The sequence below is a fragment of the Cherax quadricarinatus genome, chromosome 85 (genome assembly GCF_038502225.1).
Source record: "Cherax quadricarinatus isolate ZL_2023a chromosome 85, ASM3850222v1, whole genome shotgun sequence".
Lineage (NCBI taxonomy): Eukaryota > Metazoa > Arthropoda > Malacostraca > Decapoda > Parastacidae > Cherax > Cherax quadricarinatus.
In genome coordinates, this window is record NC_091376.1 from 13,529,098 (window position 1) to 13,554,097 (window position 25,000).

The 25,000-nt window shown below is 42.3% G+C and overlaps 1 protein-coding gene across 4 annotated transcripts in view; it reads right to left on the reverse strand.

Annotated features, from left to right (window-relative positions):
- The window catches only part of LOC128703195 (sphingomyelin phosphodiesterase 4), a 50,101-nt gene extending 26,575 nt beyond the window's left edge, over window positions 1–23,526 (reverse strand). Inside the window, exons 1-8 of one of the 4 annotated variants that reach the window (XM_053797781.2) lie at window positions 23,489–23,516; window positions 19,505–19,687; window positions 10,886–11,188; window positions 9,366–9,468; window positions 7,994–8,210; window positions 6,215–6,398; window positions 2,501–2,608; window positions 634–714 (exon numbers count right to left, since the gene is read on the reverse strand). In XM_053797781.2, the coding sequence (XP_053653756.2) occupies window positions 634–714; window positions 2,501–2,608; window positions 6,215–6,398; window positions 7,994–8,210; window positions 9,366–9,468; window positions 10,886–11,188; window positions 19,505–19,507 (999 nt within the window). In that variant the 5' untranslated portion in view covers window positions 19,508–19,687; window positions 23,489–23,516. Of the gene's footprint in view, window positions 1–633; window positions 715–2,500; window positions 2,609–6,214; window positions 6,399–7,993; window positions 8,211–9,365; window positions 9,469–10,885; window positions 11,189–11,987; window positions 12,398–19,504; window positions 19,688–23,488 lie in introns of those variants that run through there. The other 3 variants (XM_053797780.2, XM_053797778.2, XM_053797779.2) reach the window with 3 other exon arrangements.
- Between the last annotated feature and the right edge of the window lie 1,474 nt (window positions 23,527–25,000).

A 25,000-nucleotide genomic window follows, 5' to 3' on the forward strand; every position in this document is an offset into this window, starting at 1 on the left:
TTGCCATGGCAAGTGGCTTACTCACTGGCCTGGAGTTTTAGGACTCACTGGCCATGGGTTCAAATTCCACCCATTCCTGGTTTATTCTCTTAACATACAGGTACAGTATTGTTATATTTACAACAGTTAAAAACCACTTTTGAAGGCTACATTTATTTTCACTGTTTTAAGTAACTGGATCATAATTAATGACCCAGGAAATCTCTGACTGAATATTCGTTGATACCATAACGATTTAAAAAGTTTCTACAAACTAAAACAGTTTTTATACATGAAAAGTAATTATTAATTCCTCTCTGGTGAGTCCTTACATAGCAATTACATTTTCAAATAAGTATAATTGATAGTTTTACCTTTACATGTACGTACTTGTGAAGAGATGGTTATTAGCACATTTAGTTAATAGCGCTCATTTAATTTTCCAAGAACAAAGCATTTAAAAACAGACAACCACCAATATACAAAAAATTATAATACTGTATATACGGTATATTCAGGTATCAATTACTATATACATCTTGATAACAGTGCAACTTAGTAAATTAAGATCTAAAAGAGTGAAACACAGTGAGCAGGTGGCTGGAGGCAGCAATGAGATGTGGCTATACATAAAGGGTGCAATACATAACTTACAAAGCCATTTGTGTGCCAATTTGGCCGATACTCTAGAGGTGTGTGTTCTGAAAACACACTGCACACATGCAGAGCAGTGTACTGCAAAGGAAGTTAAATTATTAAATGTATGTATCCAATATCTGACTTAGCATACCTATGAGAATAAATAGGAGTATGCTATTTAATCATTTCAGAAGCCAATCTTCATTAATTTCATTTCTCCATGTCTGGTTTAACCTATCAAAAGTTTTTAAAATTGTATTGTTATACAAGAAGTATAATGAATGACATCAAGACTCACGCCTACTATATTCCAATTTTTATGGACTGTGTTTCACTGTGGTAAGGTGCTCCATGCATAAATTCTTGTACACGTCAATCAATTACTGTATCACATTATGGTACACGGACATAAACTTCCTCCCATTTCACAAGCATCCTGTCTTACAACTTTTCTGTTGTTTAACTTCAATTTAGTTAACACTGTCACCTTTCTTACAATATTCTTTCCATGTTCCAATTCTGTGCTTACCATCTGAACAAAGCACAACAGCCTGTTCCACTGAAGTTACTCATATGATGCTTATCAATTTTTTATCATATGCATTCTATTATATAAACACAGAAGAGCAATGTGAAGAATTAGAAACTTGTGCAACATTTAGGTCTTATTTGCAGACATTTTGCCATCCAGTGACTTTATCAATACAATTTCAAGCATATAATAGAAAGACTGTAGAACTATATACAAAAGACGAAGTAATCAGTTCCTCAGTATTGGCGTTGGTGATGAGCACTGTAGTCTAGATGTTGCACGTGTCTAATGCTTCATCTTGTTGGTATTGTATACCATTCATGTACAACTTGTCAGGCACAGCAACATCATGGAATCTTGGTTCAGAGGACATCTCTGCAACCTTCTTGCTTACTCCTGGCCCATCACTTGGATATGACTTACTTCCACTTGGGAATCCTGTCTACCTGTGACAATGTCTTCGGCTGTTGCACATCCCTCATCTGACACCAGTATATAAGTGCCAATCTTCCTGCCTGTGCTTCAGAATCTTCAAGATTACAGTGCACATCACCAACTCCAAGACTAAGGGACTAATTTCCTCATCCTTTGTATGTAGTTTTACAATGTTCTTTAATCTGTATTGATAAAACCATTGGATGGTGAAATGTCTCAAGTATAGATACTCTGATGCTGCACATGTGCCTAATTCTTCATCGTGTTGATACTGTATACCATTTATGCACAGAGAAGCAATGTTTTCTTATATTTCTTATGTTTGTGATGCTCCTGTGTTGCTTAATGGTGACTCGCAAAATCGTAATGACACATTAACATCTCAGTAAAGGGAGGGTTTGAACCATAGCAAACCAGTGCTAAAACTTTAAATGCTGGCCAGTGCCCAAGCTAGGTTCAGTGGATAGTGCACTGGCCTGCTTGGATTGGCTTGTCATGGGTTCATACCCTCTGTTCGGTGAGCTGCTCAACAGTGCTTGATGTATTGTTTCCCACATTCAGAGCAGGGTGTAACAGGTAGAATTTAACACTGTTGGCTATTAAGTTTGAAACATATAATTACTTCTACATACTAGCCTTACTCCTATTAACACAAAAATAATTTATGATCTATTCCTTGTAAACATTTTACTCCCATGCATTATTTTCAAGTTAGCTACAACATATTCTTATTTAACAGTATATATAAATAAGATTTGTAATTTAAAGTCTCATAAACATAACCAAAGTATACTAATAAGTGATTACAAACAAAAAAATATAACAATCTTCATCTTGTAAATTATTTTTATCTTATTTAATTTCACTTAAACAAAACAGTAGTAGATGAACAAGAGGATGGAAGCAATAGCTCACCTGACTATGTGGTGATACTGGGGTTGAGGGAAGCACACGTCCCGGTGACCGTGTAGGTGGAGGAAGGCACTGATTTACCCATATCTCCATCATCACTTGCAGTACTACCTGAATAATAAACTTCTTACTCAAACTTCTTCCTTCTCAATGATATTTAGAATCCCAAGCAAATCACAGTTTAGATAAAAACACTTTAGACTGTTTGTTCATTCTGGATGATTATCACACCAAGTGGCTTCATAATGGTCCAAGACAGCTCAAAACATCAAGTTAAGTTTCCCCTCCAAATTGTGAGTTATACAAATACAGCCGACCCTTAACTAACGGCGGCATTAAGCAACAGCAATTTCGTCTAACGGCGCTTTTTGCCGTAGAAAAATGCCTTAACCAACGGCGATAAACTTAACCAATGACATTCGTCCAGAACATGTCCCCAGCCACTCCAAGACTCAGTGTGCCATTGTTTACAATCTGTTGTGGTCGGTTTCCACGTGTGCCTCACATACATTTTGGAGTTTTCCACTGTTTCTAGTGCTTGTAACTGCTAAATAAGCCACCATGGGCCCCAAGAAAGCTTCTAGAGCCAGCCCTTTGGTAAAGGATGTGGGAAACATGACAGAATTCAAGAAAAAGTTTGTAGAAAAATACGAAAGTGGTGGTGGTAGAGGGCGGTAGTGATGGTGGTAGAGGGTGGTACTGGTGGTAGAGGGTGGTCCAGTGATTCTCAAGCTGGTCCTAGTGGCATTAAAAAACCAAGAAAGGAGGTAACCCCACCAAAGGACTTGGTACCTGAAGTCTATATGGAAGGGGATTCTCCTTCCAAGTACAGTGGACCCTCAGCTAACGATGGCATCAGCTAAACGATACATTTTAACGCAAAATTTTTGCCTCAGCTAATGCTAAAAAACTCACCCAACGCGATTCGTTTGAGACGTGTCCACGTGTGGCCTGAGCGCGCCTCAGTTGTCCATTGGGTGCCAGTGTTTACAAGCCAGCTAGTGCGGTCGCATCCACGCATACAATCGGAACATTTCAATTGTCACAGCGTTTTTAGTGATTGTACCTGCAAAATAAGTCACCATGGGTCCCGAGAAAGCTTCTAGTGCCAACCCTGCAGGAAAAAGGGTGAGAATTACTATGGATATGAAGAAAGAGATTAAGGAAATGTGTGCAAAGTGGCTTGAAGTGCAAGCCTTTATAGATGAAAATCACCCTCACACAGCTATTGCAAGCCATGCTGGTGACTATTACAATGACAATGTTGTGAACAACTTTAGACAAATCATAAAGGAACGGGAGGTACAGGACTCTATGGACAGACATGTTGTGCGACAGAGGTCCAGTGACTCTCAAGCTGGTCCTAGTGGCATTAAAAGAAGAAGGGAAGTAACCCTGGAAAAGGACTTGATACCTCAAGTCCTAATGGAAGGGGATTCCCCTTCTAAACATTAACAACTTCTACATTCTCCCCTCCTCCCATCCCATCAATCATCACCAGATCTTCAATAAAGGTAAGTGTCAGTTTGTGTGTATTAAAATTAATATTTCATGTGGTAAAAAAATTTTTTTTTTTCATACTTTGGGGTGTCTTGCACGGATTAATTTGATTTCCATTATTTCTTATGGGGAAAATTAATTCAGCTAACGATAATTTCAGCTAACGATGAGCTTTCAGGAACGGATTAATATCGTTAGCTGAGGGTCCACTGTAATAGACAATCCTGAATTTCCCCTGCTGCTGGCACATCACTTATCAACAACTCCACAATAAAGGTAAGTGGCATTTAATTATTGTTTATTTTGCATGTCCCATTCCTTTCCATATAAGGAAATGTATATTTCCTGTAAAAAAAAAAAAAAAAATTGAGACTTTGGGGTGTCAGGCACGGATTAATTCTATTTCCATTATTTCTTATGGGGAAAATTAACTCGACCAACAGCAAGCCCTCTGGAATGGATTACTGCCGTTGGCTGAGGGTCCACTGTAATCTGCACATAGGAGAAAGAAACTTACAATGACATTTTGGTCTGATTAGGACCATTAACTAGTTACACACGTCATCAAAGGGTTCCTTCTCCTCTGTGCAGGTTATCTGTATATTGTTCCAGTCATGGCATTGTGCCTTTTTATTCTTCACTGTGGGTTATTTGTGTATTGTTCCAGCCATGGTATGGGGCCTTTTTATTCTTCATTGTGGGCTACTTCTGGATTGTTCCAGTTACGATATTGTGATTTATTCTCCATCAGATGAGATTATTTTCTTTACAAAGCACAAAATTCTACAGCCCACTTAGTAGATGCTACTTATAATTTTTTCTTGTAGATGGTTATTTGTATATTAATATTCTGCTAATTTGTTAAGATGGATATAAATTTTTGTTCACAAAGTCTGGTAGAGTGATATTACCAGGTGACTGCATGAGAGCTGCACTTGTGTCATTTGATAAAACAGTTACCTTGCTCACATTCCTACATAACACGAAGTCATAAAAATCACTTGCCTCCACTCTCTCCTATTTAATACGTTTGCACATGCCTGTTGGAAATCCAAGCCTCTGCACACAAAACCTCCTATACCCCCTCCCTCCAACCTTTCCTAGGATGACCCCTACCCCTCCTTTCCTCCACTATAGATTTATACACCCTCCAAGTCATCCTATTTTGCTCCATCCTTTCTAAATGTCCAACCCCTCTTCAGCCCTCTGAATAATACTTTTTAAAACACTGCACCTTCTAATCTCCAAACTATGAATTCTCTGCATAATATTCATGCAACATTCAGTTTTACGTTTGCTGTGAAAATCCTTCCAATCTATTCATTATTAACGGTAATACAATATGAAATAGGTCAATAACTTACTTCTGAGATATTCCAGGAAACATGTGCATAGCTGATTACAACCTCTCCTCACTTAAAGATGGAGTTCCATTCCTAAGACCACATTGGTAAATGAATTCGTTGCTAAGCAAGGAGCATACTATGATGGTAGTGGGTTTGTGTCAACCATCTCTGATATAGCTTTAATGTCATCTTTGTATCATTTATAACATTTTTAGTATACAGTGGATCCTCAGTATACAACCTTAATTCATTCCAGAAGGCTGTTCGAGTGCCACTCCATTGAGTATCGAACAAGTTCTTCCAAACCAATTTTCTGTCTGGTTGGCTGTTATCACTAATCTTTGTAGGTCCCATGGTGACTTATTTATACAAATAATGCAAAAAACACCAAAAAATGCGAAGAAACACGAAATAGTTCACTGCGACGTTCTGATAGGTCGTATTTGTTTGGTCAAGTGCTGAGCTTTGTTTGTGTAGGGAGCTGATCGTATACCGAGGTTCCACTGTATTTTTAAATGTTTATACATTAGTGTATGGTATATTGTAATAATCAGAATAGAAAAAATCAGCTCTAATATACATTATTTAGGTATGCATACTGGTTCGAGAGCCCGTCGTAAGTCCAAGTTGTCGCTAAACAAGTACATCGCTAAGTGAGGAGAGGCTGTACAAGTTTATCCAATCAATAAACATACAGTACTATACGGTACTGAATATGCTTTGCTATCACACCATCGTAAAGTTAAAATATTGTAAATCAAACCATTGTAAAGCAAGGAGCATCTGTATATGTTAATGGTAATTATAGAAATTCCAAGTAAAATCCCCCTCCCTCAAGGCAATAACAGTGTACTAAAAGTTATTTTCTTACCTGGCTGGTCCAGATATTTAGCTGGGGATGTGGGTTGTGAGTAGCATGCAGAGGTGATGATGCATGTGCTCCACTGCCATTAGTGCTGGGGTAACCATGAGGGGAGGGTGAGCGTAATGTACGCGAGGCAATAGGGGACACCAGAGAAGATAGGTACAGGGTGGGATTACTACTGCCGCTGCTCCTGAAATTTTATAATCATTAGTGACACATTTAAAACCAACTCACATGGAGACAAAGATGAGAAAAAACTGTTCTGTATATTTTAACATCCTTCTAAGGTTGACAAGTAAGGAACGTGTGCAAAAGTTTGGTATGTATATTGCCAAGAGGTTTTGCCTGCTTGGTAGGCTTCTTCAACTAAAATGTAGAAGTGACATATATATTTGAGACATATATAATTGAGACAATAGTAATAGAGATGTAGGTATGAGATGATCAGTCCTTCAGCCTTGTCTCATGGTTTGTTGAAAGTGTACTCAGTTCACATACCGAGGGTTTGTGGTTTACTCTACTGCACAGGTGGAAACATTGTGAATGTTTCCTTAAACCTGCTGCCTGTTCAGCTAGCAGTAAGTAGGTATCTGGGCGTTAGTCAACTGGTATAGATCGCATCCCAGAGGGTGGTAGTATACCTTAGATAGCAATGGGCTTAGAAAAGAGCTGAGATAGAATAACAGTTTTTAGCCTGTAAAACTAATGATTAAAGTCTGACATTGTCAGTCCCTCAGTCTTGGTAAGCATTCAGCTCCAGACTTTTGATCAAAGCTATGGAGCTGAACACTTACCAATACTGAGGAACTGACCATCTTAAACTGTTATTATGTTCATAGAGCAGAGCTAAATCCACAGAAGTCATACGGTGCCTGGAAGAATGGTAGGCATTCAGGTTTGATCTAAGGTTCAACTCCTTGGATGAAGAGCACCTTACAATTTTGGACATCAAAATAATTTAAGCTAAAAAACATGGAATGGGTGGGGTTCAAACCTATAGCAAGTGAGCCCCAAAACTTCAGGCCAGTGCGTAAGCCATTGGGCCAGCTGACTCTAATGAGATTCACCCAACTAGGTATATTTCTATACACCACAGGAAAGTTAGCATGGGCCACTACTGTGACTGTTTCACTTCACAGCAATTTTTGTTTTACAGCAGTAGCCTGGAACCTAACCTGCTGTACAAGTGGGGCCTACCTGTACAATACTTATAAAACTGGTATGTGGACCACTAACCAAGAAGCTTCAAACCAAAGAGGATAGTGGATTCAGATTCAGACACAAATTATAAATATAACAATAACAATACACAAATAACTCACACATAGGAGAAAGAAACTCATGACAACATTTTGGTCCAACTTCGACCATTAACTATGTGAGGGTTATTTGTGTATTGTTCCAATCATGGTACTGTGCCTTTTGATTCTTTAATAACAACACATGCTGAATAAAAGTTATTTCCCTATTAAATTATTATCCTAGTTTCCACAACAAAAATGCCCATGTTAACAAAAGTCTGATATACCAGCCAAGTACAAGAATTATTCTTGGTGAACATGTCTGGTAGGCGACCCTTTAAATGGCAGCTAAGGATTCAAGAATGGTCAACAAGCCAGACATTTTCCAAGAATTGATCTCATGTTGGGACTGCATGATTGACTAGTTGATAGCATAGCAACTTTATTTTGATTACAAAACCAAGGGCAATAAATTTAAGAAAATAACCTGTTTATAGTATTCATATGCTTCCAGTTTTGAATACGGCACCCAGGTATTCCATACCTGGGAGAGATAGGAGATAATACACCTCTCGGAGAGACAGGAGGGCTTAGTGGACCAGGAGGTATGGAGCTGTCACATGGTAGAAATGTACTAAGGTAGTCTTCTAGAAGACTGGGATAGAGAGCATCACCAGCAGTTGACCATGATAGTGACCATCTCTGATTGCTTCCACTCACAAGAAAGTGTGCAAAATGAAATATGTAAAATTCAAAAGCATCTACAATAATTAGTTAAGGAAAATATCAATCTCTTCAAATAAAATTATCAGGATACTATGGTACTATATTATATAATGAATGCAGTGCTATTGATAAGATTACATTGCATACCTTACATCTTTTACAAATACCAGACATTTTGAAAATTTGACAAGACACAGGGTAAATAAGATTTAATTGAATGTGAAAATATAAATGTAAGATGAACATAATTCTCAATACTACCTGTTTCCTACTATGATAAGTAGACTCAGAGGAAAAATTCACTACCATTAATTCAATTGCTGTTTTGTTAGAAGTGTGCAGACAAGTCAGTTAACCAGTTTCCCTGAATACCTTCCTAGATGTTACCTTGCTCACACTACATACAGCTACCTGGAGAGGGTTTCAAGGGGTCAATGCCCCCGTGGCCCGGTCTGTGACCAGGCCTTGCTCATCAAATCCCCAAAACCAATTCTTCTCTTACTGATCAAACACACACATGCCTATAGGATGCTCAAGCTTCTGCTTATCAAAACTTGATTGTTATCCTCCTTCCAACTTGGTGAGACTCAACTATGCAACATTGTTCAGTTGCACAATACATCAAACATTTTTATTATGAAGTGCTAAATACTTTGGTCTTCACAGTAATGCAGGAGACAATGACAAAAGACTGCTGTTATTTAGGGAATACAATACACTGGCTAGACATATAAAAGGGACAAAAGACTGCTGTTATTTAGGGAATACAATACACTGGCTAGACATATAAAAGGGACAAAAGACTGCTGTTATTTAGGGAATACAATACACTGGCTAGGCATATAAAAGGGACAAAAGACTGCTGTTATTTAGGGAATACAATACACTGGCTAGACATATAAAAGGGACAAAAGACTGCTGTTATTTAGGGAATACAATACACTGGCTAGGCATATAAAAGGGACAAAAGACTGCTGTTATTTAGGGAATACAATACACTGGCTAGACATATAAAAGGGACAAAAGACTGCTGTTATTTAGGGAATACAATACACTGGCTAGACATATAAAAGGGACAAAAGACTGCTGTTATTTAGGGAATACAATACACTGGCTAGACATATAAAAGGGACAAAAGACTGCTGTTATTTAGGGAATACAATACACTGGCTAGACATATAAAAGGGTACTCAGTAGAATATTGGTTGGTGTTTTCCCAGGACCTGGATTCTGCACTTTGTTGACATAAAAAACTCCTGGAGTGCCATCTTCTATTTCAGAACGAGATTTGATCTGGCAGAGAAAATTTGATTAGTACAATGACCTTAATCCACTGACAACATACATGCTACTGTTAAATACGCTAATTAATAAAAAAATACATTTTTTTTATATACCAGTGGATAAATGTTTTAAGGTTATTTGAAGTCCTGATGCTTACATCATCACTCTTGCACATGGCACCTCATGCAGTACTGTATGTGAATGCAATATATGTACAGTAATGAGAAATCTAAATACAGTACCAGTAAGCAAACTGTGGTACTTTTCATGAACCAATGATTTTCAAAGTGCATAACACATTAACCCTTTGAGGGTCGACAGGCCCTCTCCGAAACTCGTTCTCAGGGTCGGCCAAATTTAAAAAAAAAAAAAAATTATTTTCTCTTATGAAAAGATAGAGAATCTTTTCCCGATCATAACGACACCAAAAGTTTAAAATTTGATAGAAAACTTACGGAATTATGCTCTCGCAAAGTTAGCGGTCTCGGCGATGTTTACGCATCGGCGATTTTGCCCGATTTGAGCCCCATTTTCGGCCAATTTTACTGTACTAGTCGACAAAAAACATGAATATTTCGCTAGAACTCCATTTTTTCTATCGAATGGGTGCAAGAAACCACCCATTTATAAATTCAACTATCCAGTACAGTGGTCAGAATTTAGCAATTTTGCCAATTTCACACAAATTTCAAAAGATGCCAATTTCCGAATAGGGTCCAGAATAAACAAGAAAGACATTCCTGGCACTAAAATGACATTTCCTCTAGTCATTAGTCACGTCTCAAGGCCCCTCTTATATTCTTTTGCTTTCCACTTTGAATTTTTATTCTCACAAAAAATATAAGATTTACTGTTATGCAGACTACTGCATTAGTGTAAAAAATGGTATAAATATTATTGGTGCACTTGTGAAAGAATATTAGACTCACGCTTGGCACGATTTGTTTACTTTTGAAGTTTGGTAAAAATCGAACATTTCTGCTACTTTGAGCTCAATTTCAAGGCACCTTTCATTGTAAAACCAGTCAAAATCATCTCAATTTCAGTAATATGTCTTCCATTCTATAAAATGAGACCAAGAAAACTAGAATACAACAATAAATACCATACGAAAATACACTGCAAAGTCACTGATTTATTAAAAAAAATGGTCAAAGTTTTTTTTTTCTCATTATGCACTGTGTGCTGCAGGATTTTTTTTAGACTGTGCACACTGACCACATAGACCCATTCTTTCATATGAAGGCCTACCAGCTTTCTCCCACTAGATTTGAGGCCGCTAGAATTTATGAGTACTAGTACGTCAAAAACCCCTACGCGTAAGACGTACTAGTACGACGAAAACCCTCAAAGGGTTAATATCCTTAAACACATGATATAAATGAAAACTTTAAAAAAAAAGAGAGAGAGATAGAAAAATACTTACTGGAAGCCATGCTACTGGAAATTCAAACATGAGGAATGGATCATTTGCCAGACGATAGGTCAGTGACAGCAGTGGACCCGAGGCGCTCAGAAAAGCTCGCAACAGCTCGAACTCTCTCATGAGAAGACTATGGGTTATTGTTCTTAGACCCCATCCCACTTGACCATTTACACCAAATATGCTTTCCACTACTGCACGAAGAATGAAATTCGCATCCTTGCTGGTGGCTTCATTTAAAATACGCCCAATTTCTTCACATCTAATTTGCAAAACTGGCTGACTGAGGGCATTTTGCAACCGAACCTGCAACACAGAATAAAATATTACATGCAAGTTAAGAAATGGTGGCGCGTGAAAACAAAATCTCTATAACAATAATAATCCAGGTCTCGGTGTCCAAACCCTGAGGGGCCATGTTAACTGTGATCTCCAAACACTTGTGGCATGGAAACTATTGAATAAGCGATAACATGCTTGCTTCTTTATAGGAAGAGACGGGACACAATGACAAAGTGAAAGAGTAAGAGTGAAAGGGTGTGAGAAAGTGAGGGCATAAGAGCAAAAGTGAGAGAGAGTGAAAATGAGTGAGAAAATAAGAGTGAATAACAAAATGAGCAAAAGTGAGTGAAAAAGTTAAAGAGAATGAGTGAAAGTGAGAATGAAAGGGAGTGAAAGTGAGAGTAAGAGTGAGAGCTAGTAAGAGTGAGAGCAAGTAAGAATGACAGCAAGTGAGTGAAAGGAACTTGGGACAGAAATGGAGGGGGAGTGAGAGAGCAAGAGTGAAAGCAAGTGAGAGTGAAAGGAGGTGGGAGTGAGAATGAAAGGGGGTGGGAGTGAGAATGAAAGGGAGTGGGCATATGTAAAAGTGAAAGGGAGTGGGAGTGTGTAAAAGTGAAAGAGAGTGGGAGTATGTAAAAGTGGAAGTGAGAGAGTGAAAGGGAGTGGGAGAGTGTAAAAGTGGAAGTGAAAGAGTGACAGGGAGTGAGAGTACAATAAAGAGTGAAAGGGGAGATTGACTGAAAAAGATTGAGTAAAAAAAAATTAATAATAAATAGTAACCTGATAATTTGCAAGCTTCTGCAACATTCTTCAACAGACTTACCCACACTGGAGGAGTTAGATCTTGCACACTATGCATGTTGAAACTCATGATGCAACAAGCAACCCCCACCACCACCTGGCTTACACTGAGTGTATGGCAACTTAACCTAACCCCTAATTCAAGTTGCCAGTTGTCATACATATCCACAAAAAAATTAACAACCTTGAATGAATGAAATTACTTGGAATTAATCCAATCCATACTTGCATTCATTATATACAGTATACATATGTTAAAGTCATGTGTAAATGTGAAGGTTTGTGATGGGAGAAGAGTGGGGAGTATAGCATACACAAGCCATCATGTTCCAGCTTGTTGCCCTACCTGGACAATGTGCTGGTACAGACTACCCACTGTTAGCCTCACCTACCCACTGCTAGCCTCACCTACCCACTGCTACCCTCACCCACTGCTAGCCTCACCTACCCACTGCTAGCCTCACCTACCAACTGCTAGCCTCACCTACCCACTGTTAGCCTCACCTACCCACTGCTAGCCTCACCTACCCACTGCTAGCCTCACCTACCCATTGCTAGCCTCACCTACCCACTGCTAGCCTCATCTACCCACTGCTAGCCTCACCTACCCACTGCTAGCCTCACCTACCCACTGCTAGCCTCACCTACCCACTGCTAGCCTCACCTACCCACTGCTAGCCCCACCTACCCACTGCTACCCTCACCCACTGCTAGCCTCACCTACCCACTGCTAGCCTCACCTACCAACTGCTAGCCTCACCTACCCACTGTTAGCCTCACCTACCCACTGCTAGCCTCACCTACCCACTGCTAGCCTCACCTACCCATTGCTAGCCTCACCTACCCACTGCTAGCCTCACCTACCCAATGATAGCCTCACCTCCCCACTGCTAGCCTCACCTACCCAATGATAGCCTCACCTCCCCACTGCTAGCCTCACCTACCCAATGATAGCCTCACCTCCCCATTGCTAGCCTCACCTACCCAATGATAGCCTCACCTACCCACTGCTAGCCTCACCTACCCACTGCTAGCCTCGCCTACCCAATGATAGCCTCACCTATCCACTGTTATCCTCACTAACCCACTGCTAGCCTCACTTACCCAATGATAGCCTCATCTACCCACTGCTAGCCTCACCTACCCACTGCTAGCCTCACCTACCCACTGCTAGCCTCGCTTACCCAATGATAGCCTCACCTATCCACTGTTATCCTCACCAACCCACTGCTAGCCTCACTTACCCAATGATAGCCTCATCTACCCACTGCTAGCCTCACCTACCCACTGCTAGCCTCACCTACCCACTGCTAGCCTCACCTACCCACTGCTAGCCTCACCTACCCACTGCTACCCTCACCCACTGCTAGCCTCACCTACCCACTGCTAGCCTCACCCAATGATAGCCTCACCTACCCACTGCTAGCCTCACCTCCCCAGTTAGCCTCACCTACCCACTGCTAGCCTCACCTACCCAATGATAGCCTCACCTACCCATTGCTAGCCTCACCTACCCATTGCTAGCCTCACCTACCCACTGCTAGCCTCACCTACCCAATGATAGCCTCACCTCCCCACTGCTAGCCTCACCTACCCAATGATAGCCTCACCTCCCCATTGCTAGCCTCACCTACCCAATGATAGCCTCACCTACCCACTGCTAGCCTCACCTACCCACTGCTAGCCTCGCCTACCCAATGATAGCCTCACCTATCCACTGTTATCCTCACCAACTCACTGCTAGCCTCACTTACCCAATGATAGCCTCATCTACCCACTGCTAGCCTCACCTACCCACTGCTAGCCTCGCCTACCCAATGATAGCCTCACCTATCCACTGTTATCCTCACCAACCCACTGCTAGCCTCACTTACCCAATGATAGCCTCATCTACCCACTGCTAGCCTCACCTACCCACTGCTAGCCTCACCTACCCACTGCTAACCTCACCTACCCACTGCTAGCCTCACCTACCCACTGCTAGCCTCACCTACCCACTGCTACCCTCACCTACCCAGTTAGCCTCACCTACCCACTGCTAGCCTCACCTACCCAGTTAGCCTCACCTACCCACTGCTAGCCTCACCTACCCATTGCTAGCCTCACCTACCCACTGCTAGCCTCACCTACCCAATGATAGCCTCACCTCCCCACTGCTAGCCTCACCTACCCAATGATAGTCTCACCTCCCCATTGCTAGCCTCACCTACCCAATGATAGCCTCACCTACCCATTGCTAGCCTCGCCTACCCAATGATAGCCTCACCTATCCACTGTTATCCTCACCAACCCACTGCTAGCCTCACTTACCCAATGATAGCCTCATCTACCCACTGCTAGCCTCACCTACCCACTGCTAGCCTCACCTACCCAATGATAGCCTCACCTACCCACCACTGCTAGCCTTGCCTACCCACTGTTAGCCTCACCTACACAATGATAGCCTCACCTACCCACCACTGCTAGCCTTGCCTACCCAATGATAGCCTCACCTACCCACCACTGCTAGCCTTGCCTACCCACTGTTAGCCTCACCTACCCACTGCTAGCCTCACCTACCCACTGCTACCCTCACCCACTGCTAGCCTCACCTACCCACTGCTAGCCTCACCTACCAACTGCTAGCCTCACCTACCCACTGTTAGCCTCACCTACCCACTGCTAGCCTCACCTACCCACTGCTAGCCTCACCTACCCATTGCTAGCCTCACCTACCCACTGCTAGCCTCATCTACCCACTGCTAGCCTCACCTACCCACTGCTAGCCTCACCTACCCACTGCTAGCCTCACCTACCCACTGCTAGCCTCACCTACCCACTGCTAGCCTCACCTACCCACTGCTACCCTCACCCACTGCTAGCCTCACCTACCCACTGCTAGCCTCACCTACCAACTGCTAGCCTCACCTACCCACTGTTAGCCTCACCTACCCACTGCTAGCCTCACCTACCCACTGCTAGCCTCACCTACCCATTGCTAGCCTCACCTACCCACTGCTAGCCTCACCTACCCAATGATAGCCTCACCTCCCCACTGCTAGCCTCACCTACCCAATGATAGCCTCACCTCCCCACTGCTAGCCTCACCTACCCAATGATAGCCTCACCTAGCCATTGCTAGCCTCACCTACCCAATGATAGCCTCACCTACCCACTGCTAGCCTCACCTACCCACTGCTAGCCTCGCCTACCCAATGATAGCCTCACCTATCCACTGTTATCCTCACTAACCCACTGCTAGCCTCACTTACCCAATGATAGCCTCATCTACCCACTGCTAGCCTCACCTACCCACTGCTAGCCTCACCTACCCACTGCTAGCCTCGCTTACCCAATGATAGCCTCACCTATCCACTGTTATCCTCACCAACCCACTGCTAGCCTCACTTACCCAATGATAGCCTCATCTACCCACTGCTAGCCTCACCTACCCACTGCTAGCCTCACCTACCCACTGCTAGCCTCACCTACCCACTGCTAGCCTCACCTACCCACTGCTACCCTCACCCACTGCTAGCCTCACCTACCCACTGCTAGCCTCACCCAATGATAGCCTCACCTACCCACTGCTAGCCTCACCTCCCCAGTTAGCCTCACCTACCCACTGCTAGCCTCACCTACCCAATGATAGCCTCACCTACCCATTGCTAGCCTCACCTACCCACTGCTAGCCTCACCTACCCAATGATAGCCTCACCTCCCCACTGCTAGCCTCACCTACCCAATGATAGCCTCACCTCCCCATTGCTAGCCTCACCTACCCAATGATAGCCTCACCTACCCACTGCTAGCCTCACCTACCCACTGCTAGCCTCGCCTACCCAATGATAGCCTCACCTATCCACTGTTATCCTCACCAACTCACTGCTAGCCTCACTTACCCAATGATAGCCTCATCTACCCACTGCTAGCCTCACCTACCCACTGCTAGCCTCGCCTACCCAATGATAGCCTCACCTATCCACTGTTATCCTCACCAACCCACTGCTAGCCTCACTTACCCAATGATAGCCTCATCTACCCACTGCTAGCCTCACCTACCCACTGCTAGCCTCACCTACCCACTGCTAACCTCACCTACCCACTGCTAGCCTCACCTACCCACTGCTAGCCTCACCTACCCACTGCTACCCTCACCCACTGCTAGCCTCACCTACCCAGTTAGCCTCACCTACCCACTGCTAGCCTCACCTACGCAGTTAGCCTCACCTACCCACTGCTAGCCTCACCTACCCATTGCTAGCCTCACCTACCCACTGCTAGCCTCACCTACCCAATGATAGCCTCACCTCCCCACTGCTAGCCTCACCTACCCAATGATAGCCTCACCTCCCCATTGCTAGCCTCACCTACCCAATGATAGCCTCACCTACCCATTGCTAGCCTCGCCTACCCAATGATAGCCTCACCTATCCACTGTTATCCTCACCAACCCACTGCTAGCCTCACTTACCCAATGATAGCCTCATCTACCCACTGCTAGCCTCACCTACCCACTGCTAGCCTCACCTACCCAATGATAGCCTCACCTACCCACCACTGCTAGCCTTGCCTACCCACTGTTAGCCTCACCTACACAATGATAGCCTCACCTACCCACCACTGCTAGCCTTGCCTACCCAATGATAGCCTCACCTACCCACCACTGCTAGCCTTGCCTACCCACTGCTAGCCTCACCTACCCAATGATAGCCTCACCTACCCACCACTGCTAGCCTTGCCTACCCACTGTTAGCCTCACCTACACAATGATAGCCTCACCTACCCACCATTGCTAGCCTCAACTACCCACTGCTAGCCTCACCTACACATTGACAGCCTCACCTACCCACCACTGCTAGCCTCAACAACCCACAGCTAGCCTCACCTACACAATGATAGCCTCACCTACACATTGACAGCCTCACCTACCCACCACTGCTAGCCTCAACAACCCACAGCTAGCCTCACCTACACAATGATAGCCTCACCTACAAATTGACAGCCTCACCTACCCACCACTGCTAGCCTCAACAACCCACAGCTAGCCTCACCTACACAATGATAGCCTCACCTACACATTGACAGCCTCACCTACCCACCACTGCTAGCCTCAACAACCCACAGCTAGCCTCACCTACACAATGATAGCCTCACCTACACATTGACAGCCTCACCTACCCACCACTGCTAGCCTCAACAACCCACAGCTAGCCTCACCTACACAATGATAGCCTCACCTACCCACCACTGCTAGCCTCAACTACCCACTGCTAGCCTCACCTACACAATGATAGCCTCACCTACCCACCACTGCTAGCCTCAACTACCCACTGCTAGCCTCACCTACACAATGATAGCCTCACCTACCCACCACTGCTAGCCTCAACTACCCACCACTGCTAGCCTCAACTACCCACCACTGCTAGCCTCACCTACCCACCACTGCTAGCCTCAACTACCCACCACTGCTAGCCTCAACTACCCACTGCTAGCCTCACCTACCCACTCCAACTTTCTCATATATTACAAGCATTTTCTTTTGACTATAACTGCAGTATTAGATTAACAACTAATAATAATAATAATTAATAGCATTACTACTAATTTTTTTTTTTATCACACTGGCCGATTCCCACCAAGGCAGGGTGGCCCGAAAAAGAAAAACTTTCACCATCATTCACTCCATCACTGTCTTGCCAGAAGGGTGCTTTACACTACAGTTTTTAAAGTGCAACATTAACACCCCTCCTTCAGAGTGCAGGCACTGTACTTCCCATCTCCAGGACTCAAGTCCGGCCTGCCGGTTTCCCTGAATCCCTTCATAAATGTTACTTATACAAAGGAACTATGCATGCTCTCTGCCAATTCCCATGTATGGAAGAGGGTAAGGTACCTAGGGATTGGCAGAGAGCATGCATAGTTCCTCTGTATAAAGGCAAAGGGGACAAAAGAGAGTGCAAAAATTATAGGGGGATAAGTCTGTTGAGTATACCTGGTAAAGTGTATGGTAGAGTTATTATTGAAAGAATTAAGAGTAAGACGGAGAATGGGATAGCAGATGAACAAGGAGGCTTTAGGAAAGGTAGGGGGTGTGTGGACCAGGTGTTTACAGTGAAACATATAAGTGAACAGTATTTAGATAAGGCTAAAGAGGTCTTTGTGGCATTTATGGATTTGGAAAAGGCGTATGACAGGGTGGATAGGGGGGCAATGTGGCAGATGTTGCAGGTGTATGGTGTAGGAGGTAGGTTACTGAAAGCAGTGAAGAGTTTTTATGAGGATAGTGAGGCTCAAGTTAGAGTATGTAGGAAAGAGGGAAATTATTTCCCAGTAAAAGTAGGCCTTAGACAAGGATGTGTGATGTCACCGTGGTTGTTTAATATATTTATAGATGGGGTTGTAAGAGAAGTAAATGCGAGGGTCTTGGCAAGAGGCGTGGAGTTAAAAGATAAAGAATCACACATAAAGTGGGAGTTGTCACAGTTGCTCTTTGCTGATGACACTGTGCTCTTGGGAGATTCTGAAGAGAAGTTGCAGAGATTGGTGGATGAATTTGGTAGGGTGTGCAAAAGAAGAAAATTAAAAGTGAATACAGGAAAGAGTAAGGTTATGAGGATAACAAAAAGATTAGGTGATGAAAGATTGGATATCAGATTGGAGGGAGAGAGTATGGAGGAGGTGAATGTATTCAGATATTTGGGAGTGGACGTGTCAGCGGATGGGTCTATGAAAGATGAGGTGAATCATAGAATTGATGAGGGGAAAAGGGTGACTGGTGCACTTAGGAGTCTGTGGAGACAAAGAACTTTGTCCTTGGAGGCAAAGAGGGGAATGTATGAGAGTATAGTTTTACCAACGCTCTTATATGGGTGTGAAGCATGGGTGATGAATGTTGCAGCGAGGAGAAGGCTGGAGGCAGTGGAGATGTCATGTCTGAGGGCAATGTGTGGTGTGAATATAATGCAGAGAATTCGTAGTTTGGAAGTTAGGAGGAGGTCCGGGATTACCAAAACTGTTGTCAAGAGGGCTGAGGAAGGGTTGTTGAGGTGGTTCGGACATGTAGAGATAATGGAGCAAAACAGAGTGACTTCAAGAGTGTATCAGTCTGTAGTGGAAGGAAGGTGGGGTAGGGGTCGGCCTAGGAAAGGTTGGAGGGAGGGGGTAAAGGAGGTTTTGTGTTCGAGGGGATTGGACTTCCAGCATACATGCGTGAGCGTGTTTGGTAGGAGTGAATGGAGACAAATGGTTTTTAATACTTGATGTGCTGTTGGAGTGTGAGCAAAGTAACATCACTACTAATACATACCAATATTATTATTATTATTATTTAATATTATTATTATTTAATATTATTATTTAATATTATTATTTAATATTATTATTATTTAATATTAGTATTATTATTATCATTATTATATTAAATTTAGGGAAGCACTAAACCTATAGAGGTTGTACAGCATATGGGAAATAAGAAGCAATCAGGTTCAATACAAAAGAGCCCCTCACCAGCATCAAGGAATTTCCATTGAGCAGTACAAAACTATGACTGCACATTACCATTATACTTCCCTCAAGAGAGGTGCCTTGATAATGGCAAGGGGCTCTTGATTCAAGAAATTGGATTTATCCTCCAAACAGGCCTGGACTTGGGCCAAGCTGTGAGAATAGGTAAACTCTCAAAACCCTTCTATGGTAGTGGATTAAACCAGATTGTCTCTCATTCCCCAGGCACTATATAACCTTAAAGGTAAAAATAAACACATTAGAACAATACTGCAATAAGATCACTGTAAACAGGTGATATTACAATATGCAAAACAACCACTGAGAAAAACAGTAAACTTACAAGTGCTTTCGTGACTTCTCACATTATCAAGGAACAGTTCCTTGATAATGTGAGAAATCACAAAAGCACTTGGAAGTTCAATATTCTTTTCACAGTGGTTGTTCTGCACATTAAAACAAAAGACTAAAGGAACACTGCACCAGGCCTACTGGCCTATATATACTTGGCAGATCCTACTCAAATCCAACCCCTATCACTCAAATATTGATCCAACCAATTTTAGTAAAGCTACTCAAGACCAAAGCTTCAATGACCTTGCTAACTCATGTTTTGCAGGTCCCAGTTAAATCCAACCCTCCTCACTTATGCATCTGTTTAACCAACAGCAGGACCACTGTATCCGTGGATCCAGTTTCCTTGGTTTCAGTTATCCGCTGTTTACCCTGGCCTGAAAATAACCCTTAATTTTCCTTACTAATGGCCCGAAGTGCAAAAGTAGTGATGGTGGCAGTTCATCAAAGCCTAAGAGAAGCTGTGAAGTGCTTTCTATCGGTGAAAAAGTGCTAATTCTCAACTCATTATGCATAATTTATCAATTAAACTTTATCATAGGTTTGTATATAAATGAAAGACTACTTATATACAGTGTTCGCTTATCTGCAGTAGGCCTTGGAATGTATCCCTCCGCAGATACGGGGGTCCTACTGTATTTTTAAAGTTCTTGAATGTTTTAGCTTCAATCACCCTACTTTGCAGATTGTGACCAGGCCTCATGGTGGATCAGGGTCTGATCAACCAGGCTGTTACTGCTGGCCACACACAAACCAACGTATGAACCACAGCCCGACTGTCAGTTACTGACTTTAGGCGTATACCTGGAGTATACCTGAAGAGAGATCCAGGGATCAACACCCCCGCAGCCCAGTCTGTGACCAGGCCTCATGGTGGATCAGGGCCTGATCAACCAGGCTGTTACTGCTGGCCGCACGTAATCCAACGTACGAATCACAGCCTAGCTGGTCAGGTACTGACTTTGGATGCCTGTCCAGTGCCTGCTTGAAGACAGCCAGGGGTCTATTGGTAATCCCCCTGATGTATGCTGGGAGGCAGTTGAACAGTGTTGGATCTCTGACACTTACTGTGTTGTCTCTTATCGTGCTAGTGGCACCTCTGCTTTTCATTGGGGGATGTTGCACTGTGTCTTTTGCTTTCGTAGGGAGTGATTTTTGTGTGCAAGTTTGGTACTAGTCCCTCTAAGATTTTCCAGGTGTATATAATCATGTATCTCTTTCTCCTGCATTCTAGGGAGTACAGGTTTAGGAACTTCAAGTGTTCCCAGTAATTGAGGTGGTTTATCGCAGTTATGCGTGCCATGAAGGTTTTCTGTACATTTTCTAGGTCTAGTGTCCAAGCTCCCTCTCCACAGTATGTTAAAAGCACGTGATAGGGGCTTCTTGCAGTTCTTGATGAACATGGAGTTCCACGAGTCTGGGCCTGGGGCAGAGTGCATGGGCATGTCATTTATTGCCTTTTCTAAGGCATTTGGCTTCAGGATAATATCAGATAGGTGTCTCTTTCTCATAAAAATTTGGTTAGTGGCTCCCTAAAAACTGAGTCATATTGGGATTTGAGTAGCTCACTCATTTCCTTGCTGTCATCTGTGTAGGACCCATCTTGTTAAAGTAGGGGCCCAATACTGGATGTTGTTCTCGACTTTGATTTGGTATAAGAAAAGAAATACTTTGGGTTTCTTGCAATTTCATTTATGGCTTTTAGTTCTTCTCGTGTTTCTTGACTCCTGTAAGACTCCTTTAGCTTTAGTTCGATGTTTGCTATTTCTCTGGCCAGTGTCTCCCTTCGTATTGCAGATATATTGGCCTCTTGTCGCCGCTCTGTTATTCTTTGTCTTTGCCTGTATAAGGAGCCTCTCTCTCTTTCTAGTTTACGTCTTCTCCTCCTTTTCCTTAAGGGAATATGCCTTGCGCATACCTCAAGTGCCACAGAGTTGATCCGTGTTGCTTAGTCTATCTTCCCAGTTTATATAATTTAGGACTTTGTTTACTTGGTCCCGCCTTACGTTTTTCTTACTGAAGTTGAATTTGGTGAAGGATACCTCGTGACTGATCTATCCAGATGTCTATCCAGATCCTTCTTGAAGACAGCCAGGGGTCTACTGGTAATCCCTTTATGTATGCTGGGAGGCAGCTGACCAGTCTTGGGCCCCTGCCACTTACTGTGTTGTCTCCAGGTTAAAAATCTGAACAAATATTATGTTTATCTTAACCCAAAAAGTCAAAGTGACTTATTTCTATTAAAGTCCTTGCATATCCAGACAAAGCAAGAATGCTAGGGTGATAAACACCTAAAATGACAATGTTGTGTTCTCTGATGAACAAAACAATCATGCAAAAGATTGTACCATTAGGTATCTATTTAACCCTCAAACGGTCCAAACGTATATATACGTTTTTTCAACATCTGAAAGTATGTAAAAAAATGTAGATCTTCTTTTTTGTTTTACATTTGAAAATGTGTAAAAAAAACTTTTATCTACATTTTTTTTTGTTATATTTGAAAATATGTAAAAAAAAGTAGATCTACTTTTGTAGCAATACGAATTTGAACGTCGATTTCTTTGGACCGTTTAAGGTTTAAGGAACCTATGTAAGGAAACTTGCCCATACATCCTGCCTACCCAGGATTCAAACCAAAGTCCTTTGAGTTATGAACCGAATGCAAGTTTATCCAAGTGTACAGGTATACATAAGTACAATTATGACACATATTAATGCGTGTAAAATACCCCAATGGAAATAAGTCATTTGGACTTTTTTGGGTTATCCTAGGTATTTTACATACATGTTACTATGTCCTAAAGTCAGTACCTGACCAGCCGGACTGTGGTTCATACGTTAGTCTGCGTGTGGCCAGCAGTAACAGCCTGGTTGATAAGGCCCTGATCCACTGCAAGGTCTGGTCATAGATCGGGCCGCGGGGGCATTGACCCCCGAAACCCTCTCCAGGTATACTCCGGGTATCCTAGACAAAACTCTGATAACCATTCACCGTTATACGACAAAACTCATAGAGCACGGAGAGAATAAACACAGTAGCGACCAGTGAAGATGCGGGGCCAGGAGCTGTGACTCAACCTCTGCAACTACAAATAAGTGAATTTCAAAATGTTAAAACTGAAATTTATTCCTAATAAGCACATCACTAATGCAGTTGTTGCCTTTTACTTCACATTACATTTATGGGGAGCTCTAAACCCATAAGAGGTCATAAAATGCCAGGTGAAATAATGCAAACACCTTTATTATTATCATTATTATTAAAATCACAACTAAGCGCTAAACCCGCAAGGATCATACAGCGAGCAAACAGGCTTGATCCAGGGAAAAATGAGGGAAAACACAAATTATCTGGATCAAGAGCCCTTCAGGGGGGGGAGGCTTTCAGTTTAAATATAAAGAACAAGATAAATATATTATTATCATCATACATTATTATTATTATTATAATCAAGGGGGAAGCGCTAAACCCGGAATATCATCATACAGAAACTGTAGAGACAAACACGAATTTCAAAAAAAGTTGATCCCAAAAAATCCCGTATTTTCGTGTACTGTCCTAACGCGACAGCGTCACTAACTAACAATTAACAACCAACAACTATCTATTGATAAACCTAAGTAAATAGATTAAACAAAAGTGTGGATCATTAACACAAAAATAAGAAAATAATAACTGACACTGGGAGAGAGAGGAGCCGCCGCCGCCGCCATGTTTGTGTACATCATATATAAACAATGTTAATTACGCGGGAAAATTTTGAAAATAATAAGTGAGGAAGGAAATAAATAAGTAAATAAGTAAGTAAGCAAGTAAAGTAAGTTAGTTAGTAAATAAGTTAGTTAGTAATTAAGTAAGTAAGTAAGTAAGTTAGTTAGTAAATAAGTTAGTAATTAAGTATGTTAGTAAGTAAGCAAGTTAGTAAGTAAGCAAGTAAGTTAGTAAGTTAGTAAGTAAGTTAGTAAGTAAGTAAGTAAGTTAGTTAGTAAGTAAGCAAGTAAGTTAGTAAGTAAATTAGTAAGTTAGTAAGTAAGTAAGTAAGTTAGTAAGTAAGCAAGTAAGTTAGTAAGTTAGTAAGTAAGTTAGTAAGTAAGTAAGTTAGTTAGTAAGTAAGCAAGTAAGTTAGTAAGTAAATTAGTAAGTTAGTAAGTAAGTAAGTAAGTTAGTTAGTAAGTAAGCAAGTAAGTTAGTAAGTTAGTAAGTAAGTTAGTAAGTTAGTAAGTAAGTAAGTTAGTTAGTAAGTAAGCAAGTAAGTTAGTAAGTAAATTAGTAAGTTAGTAAGTAAGCAAGTAAGTTAGTAAGTTAGTAAGTAAGTTAGTAAGTTAGTAATTAAGTAAGTTAGTAAGTAAGCAAGTAAGTTAGTAAGTAAGCAAATAAGTTAGTTAGTAAGAAAGCAAGTAAGTAAGTTAGTTAGTAAGTAAGTAAGTAAGTAAGTTAGTAAGTAGTAAGTTAATAAGTTAATAAATAAGTTAGTAAGTAAAGAAATTATATTATTATTGATAAAATGATAAAATGATGGCAGAGTACCGTTTACAGCCCTATAACAAGGTTACGGTAAGTCTTCTTCGGGTCAGGTGGAGTACCATTTACAGCCCTATGGCGGGGGCAGCCCTATGGCGGGGGCAGCCCTATGGCGGGGGCAGCCCTATGGCGGGGGCAAAGTGAGTCTTCTTCAGCAAAACGTATGTGCCCAGTGGCCTGGTGGCTAAAGCTCTCGCGTCACACGGTGATCTCGGGTTCGATTCCTGGCGAGGGTAGAAACATTGGGCGTATTTCCTTACACAGGTTGTCTGTTCCCCATAAGTAAAATGGGTACCTGGGTGTTAGCCGACTGGTGTTTACCTGGAGTTTACCTGGAGAGAGTTCCGGGGGTCAACGCCCCCGCGGCCCGGTCTGAGACCAGGCCTCCTGGTGGATCAGAGCCTGATCAGCCAGGCTGTTGCTGCTGGCTGCACGCAAACCAACATACGAGCCACAGCCCGGCTGATCCGGAACTGACTTTAGGTGCTTGTCCAGTGCCAGCTTGAAGACTGCCAGGGGTCTGTTGGTAATCCCCCTTATGTGTGCTGGGGTGTGGGTCGCATCCTGGGACAAAACTGACCTAATTTGTAGGAAATGCTCTGCATAACAAGCGACTTTCTATATAGTAGTATGTCATTGATGTCAGCTATGGTCTGTATACCTTGTACATG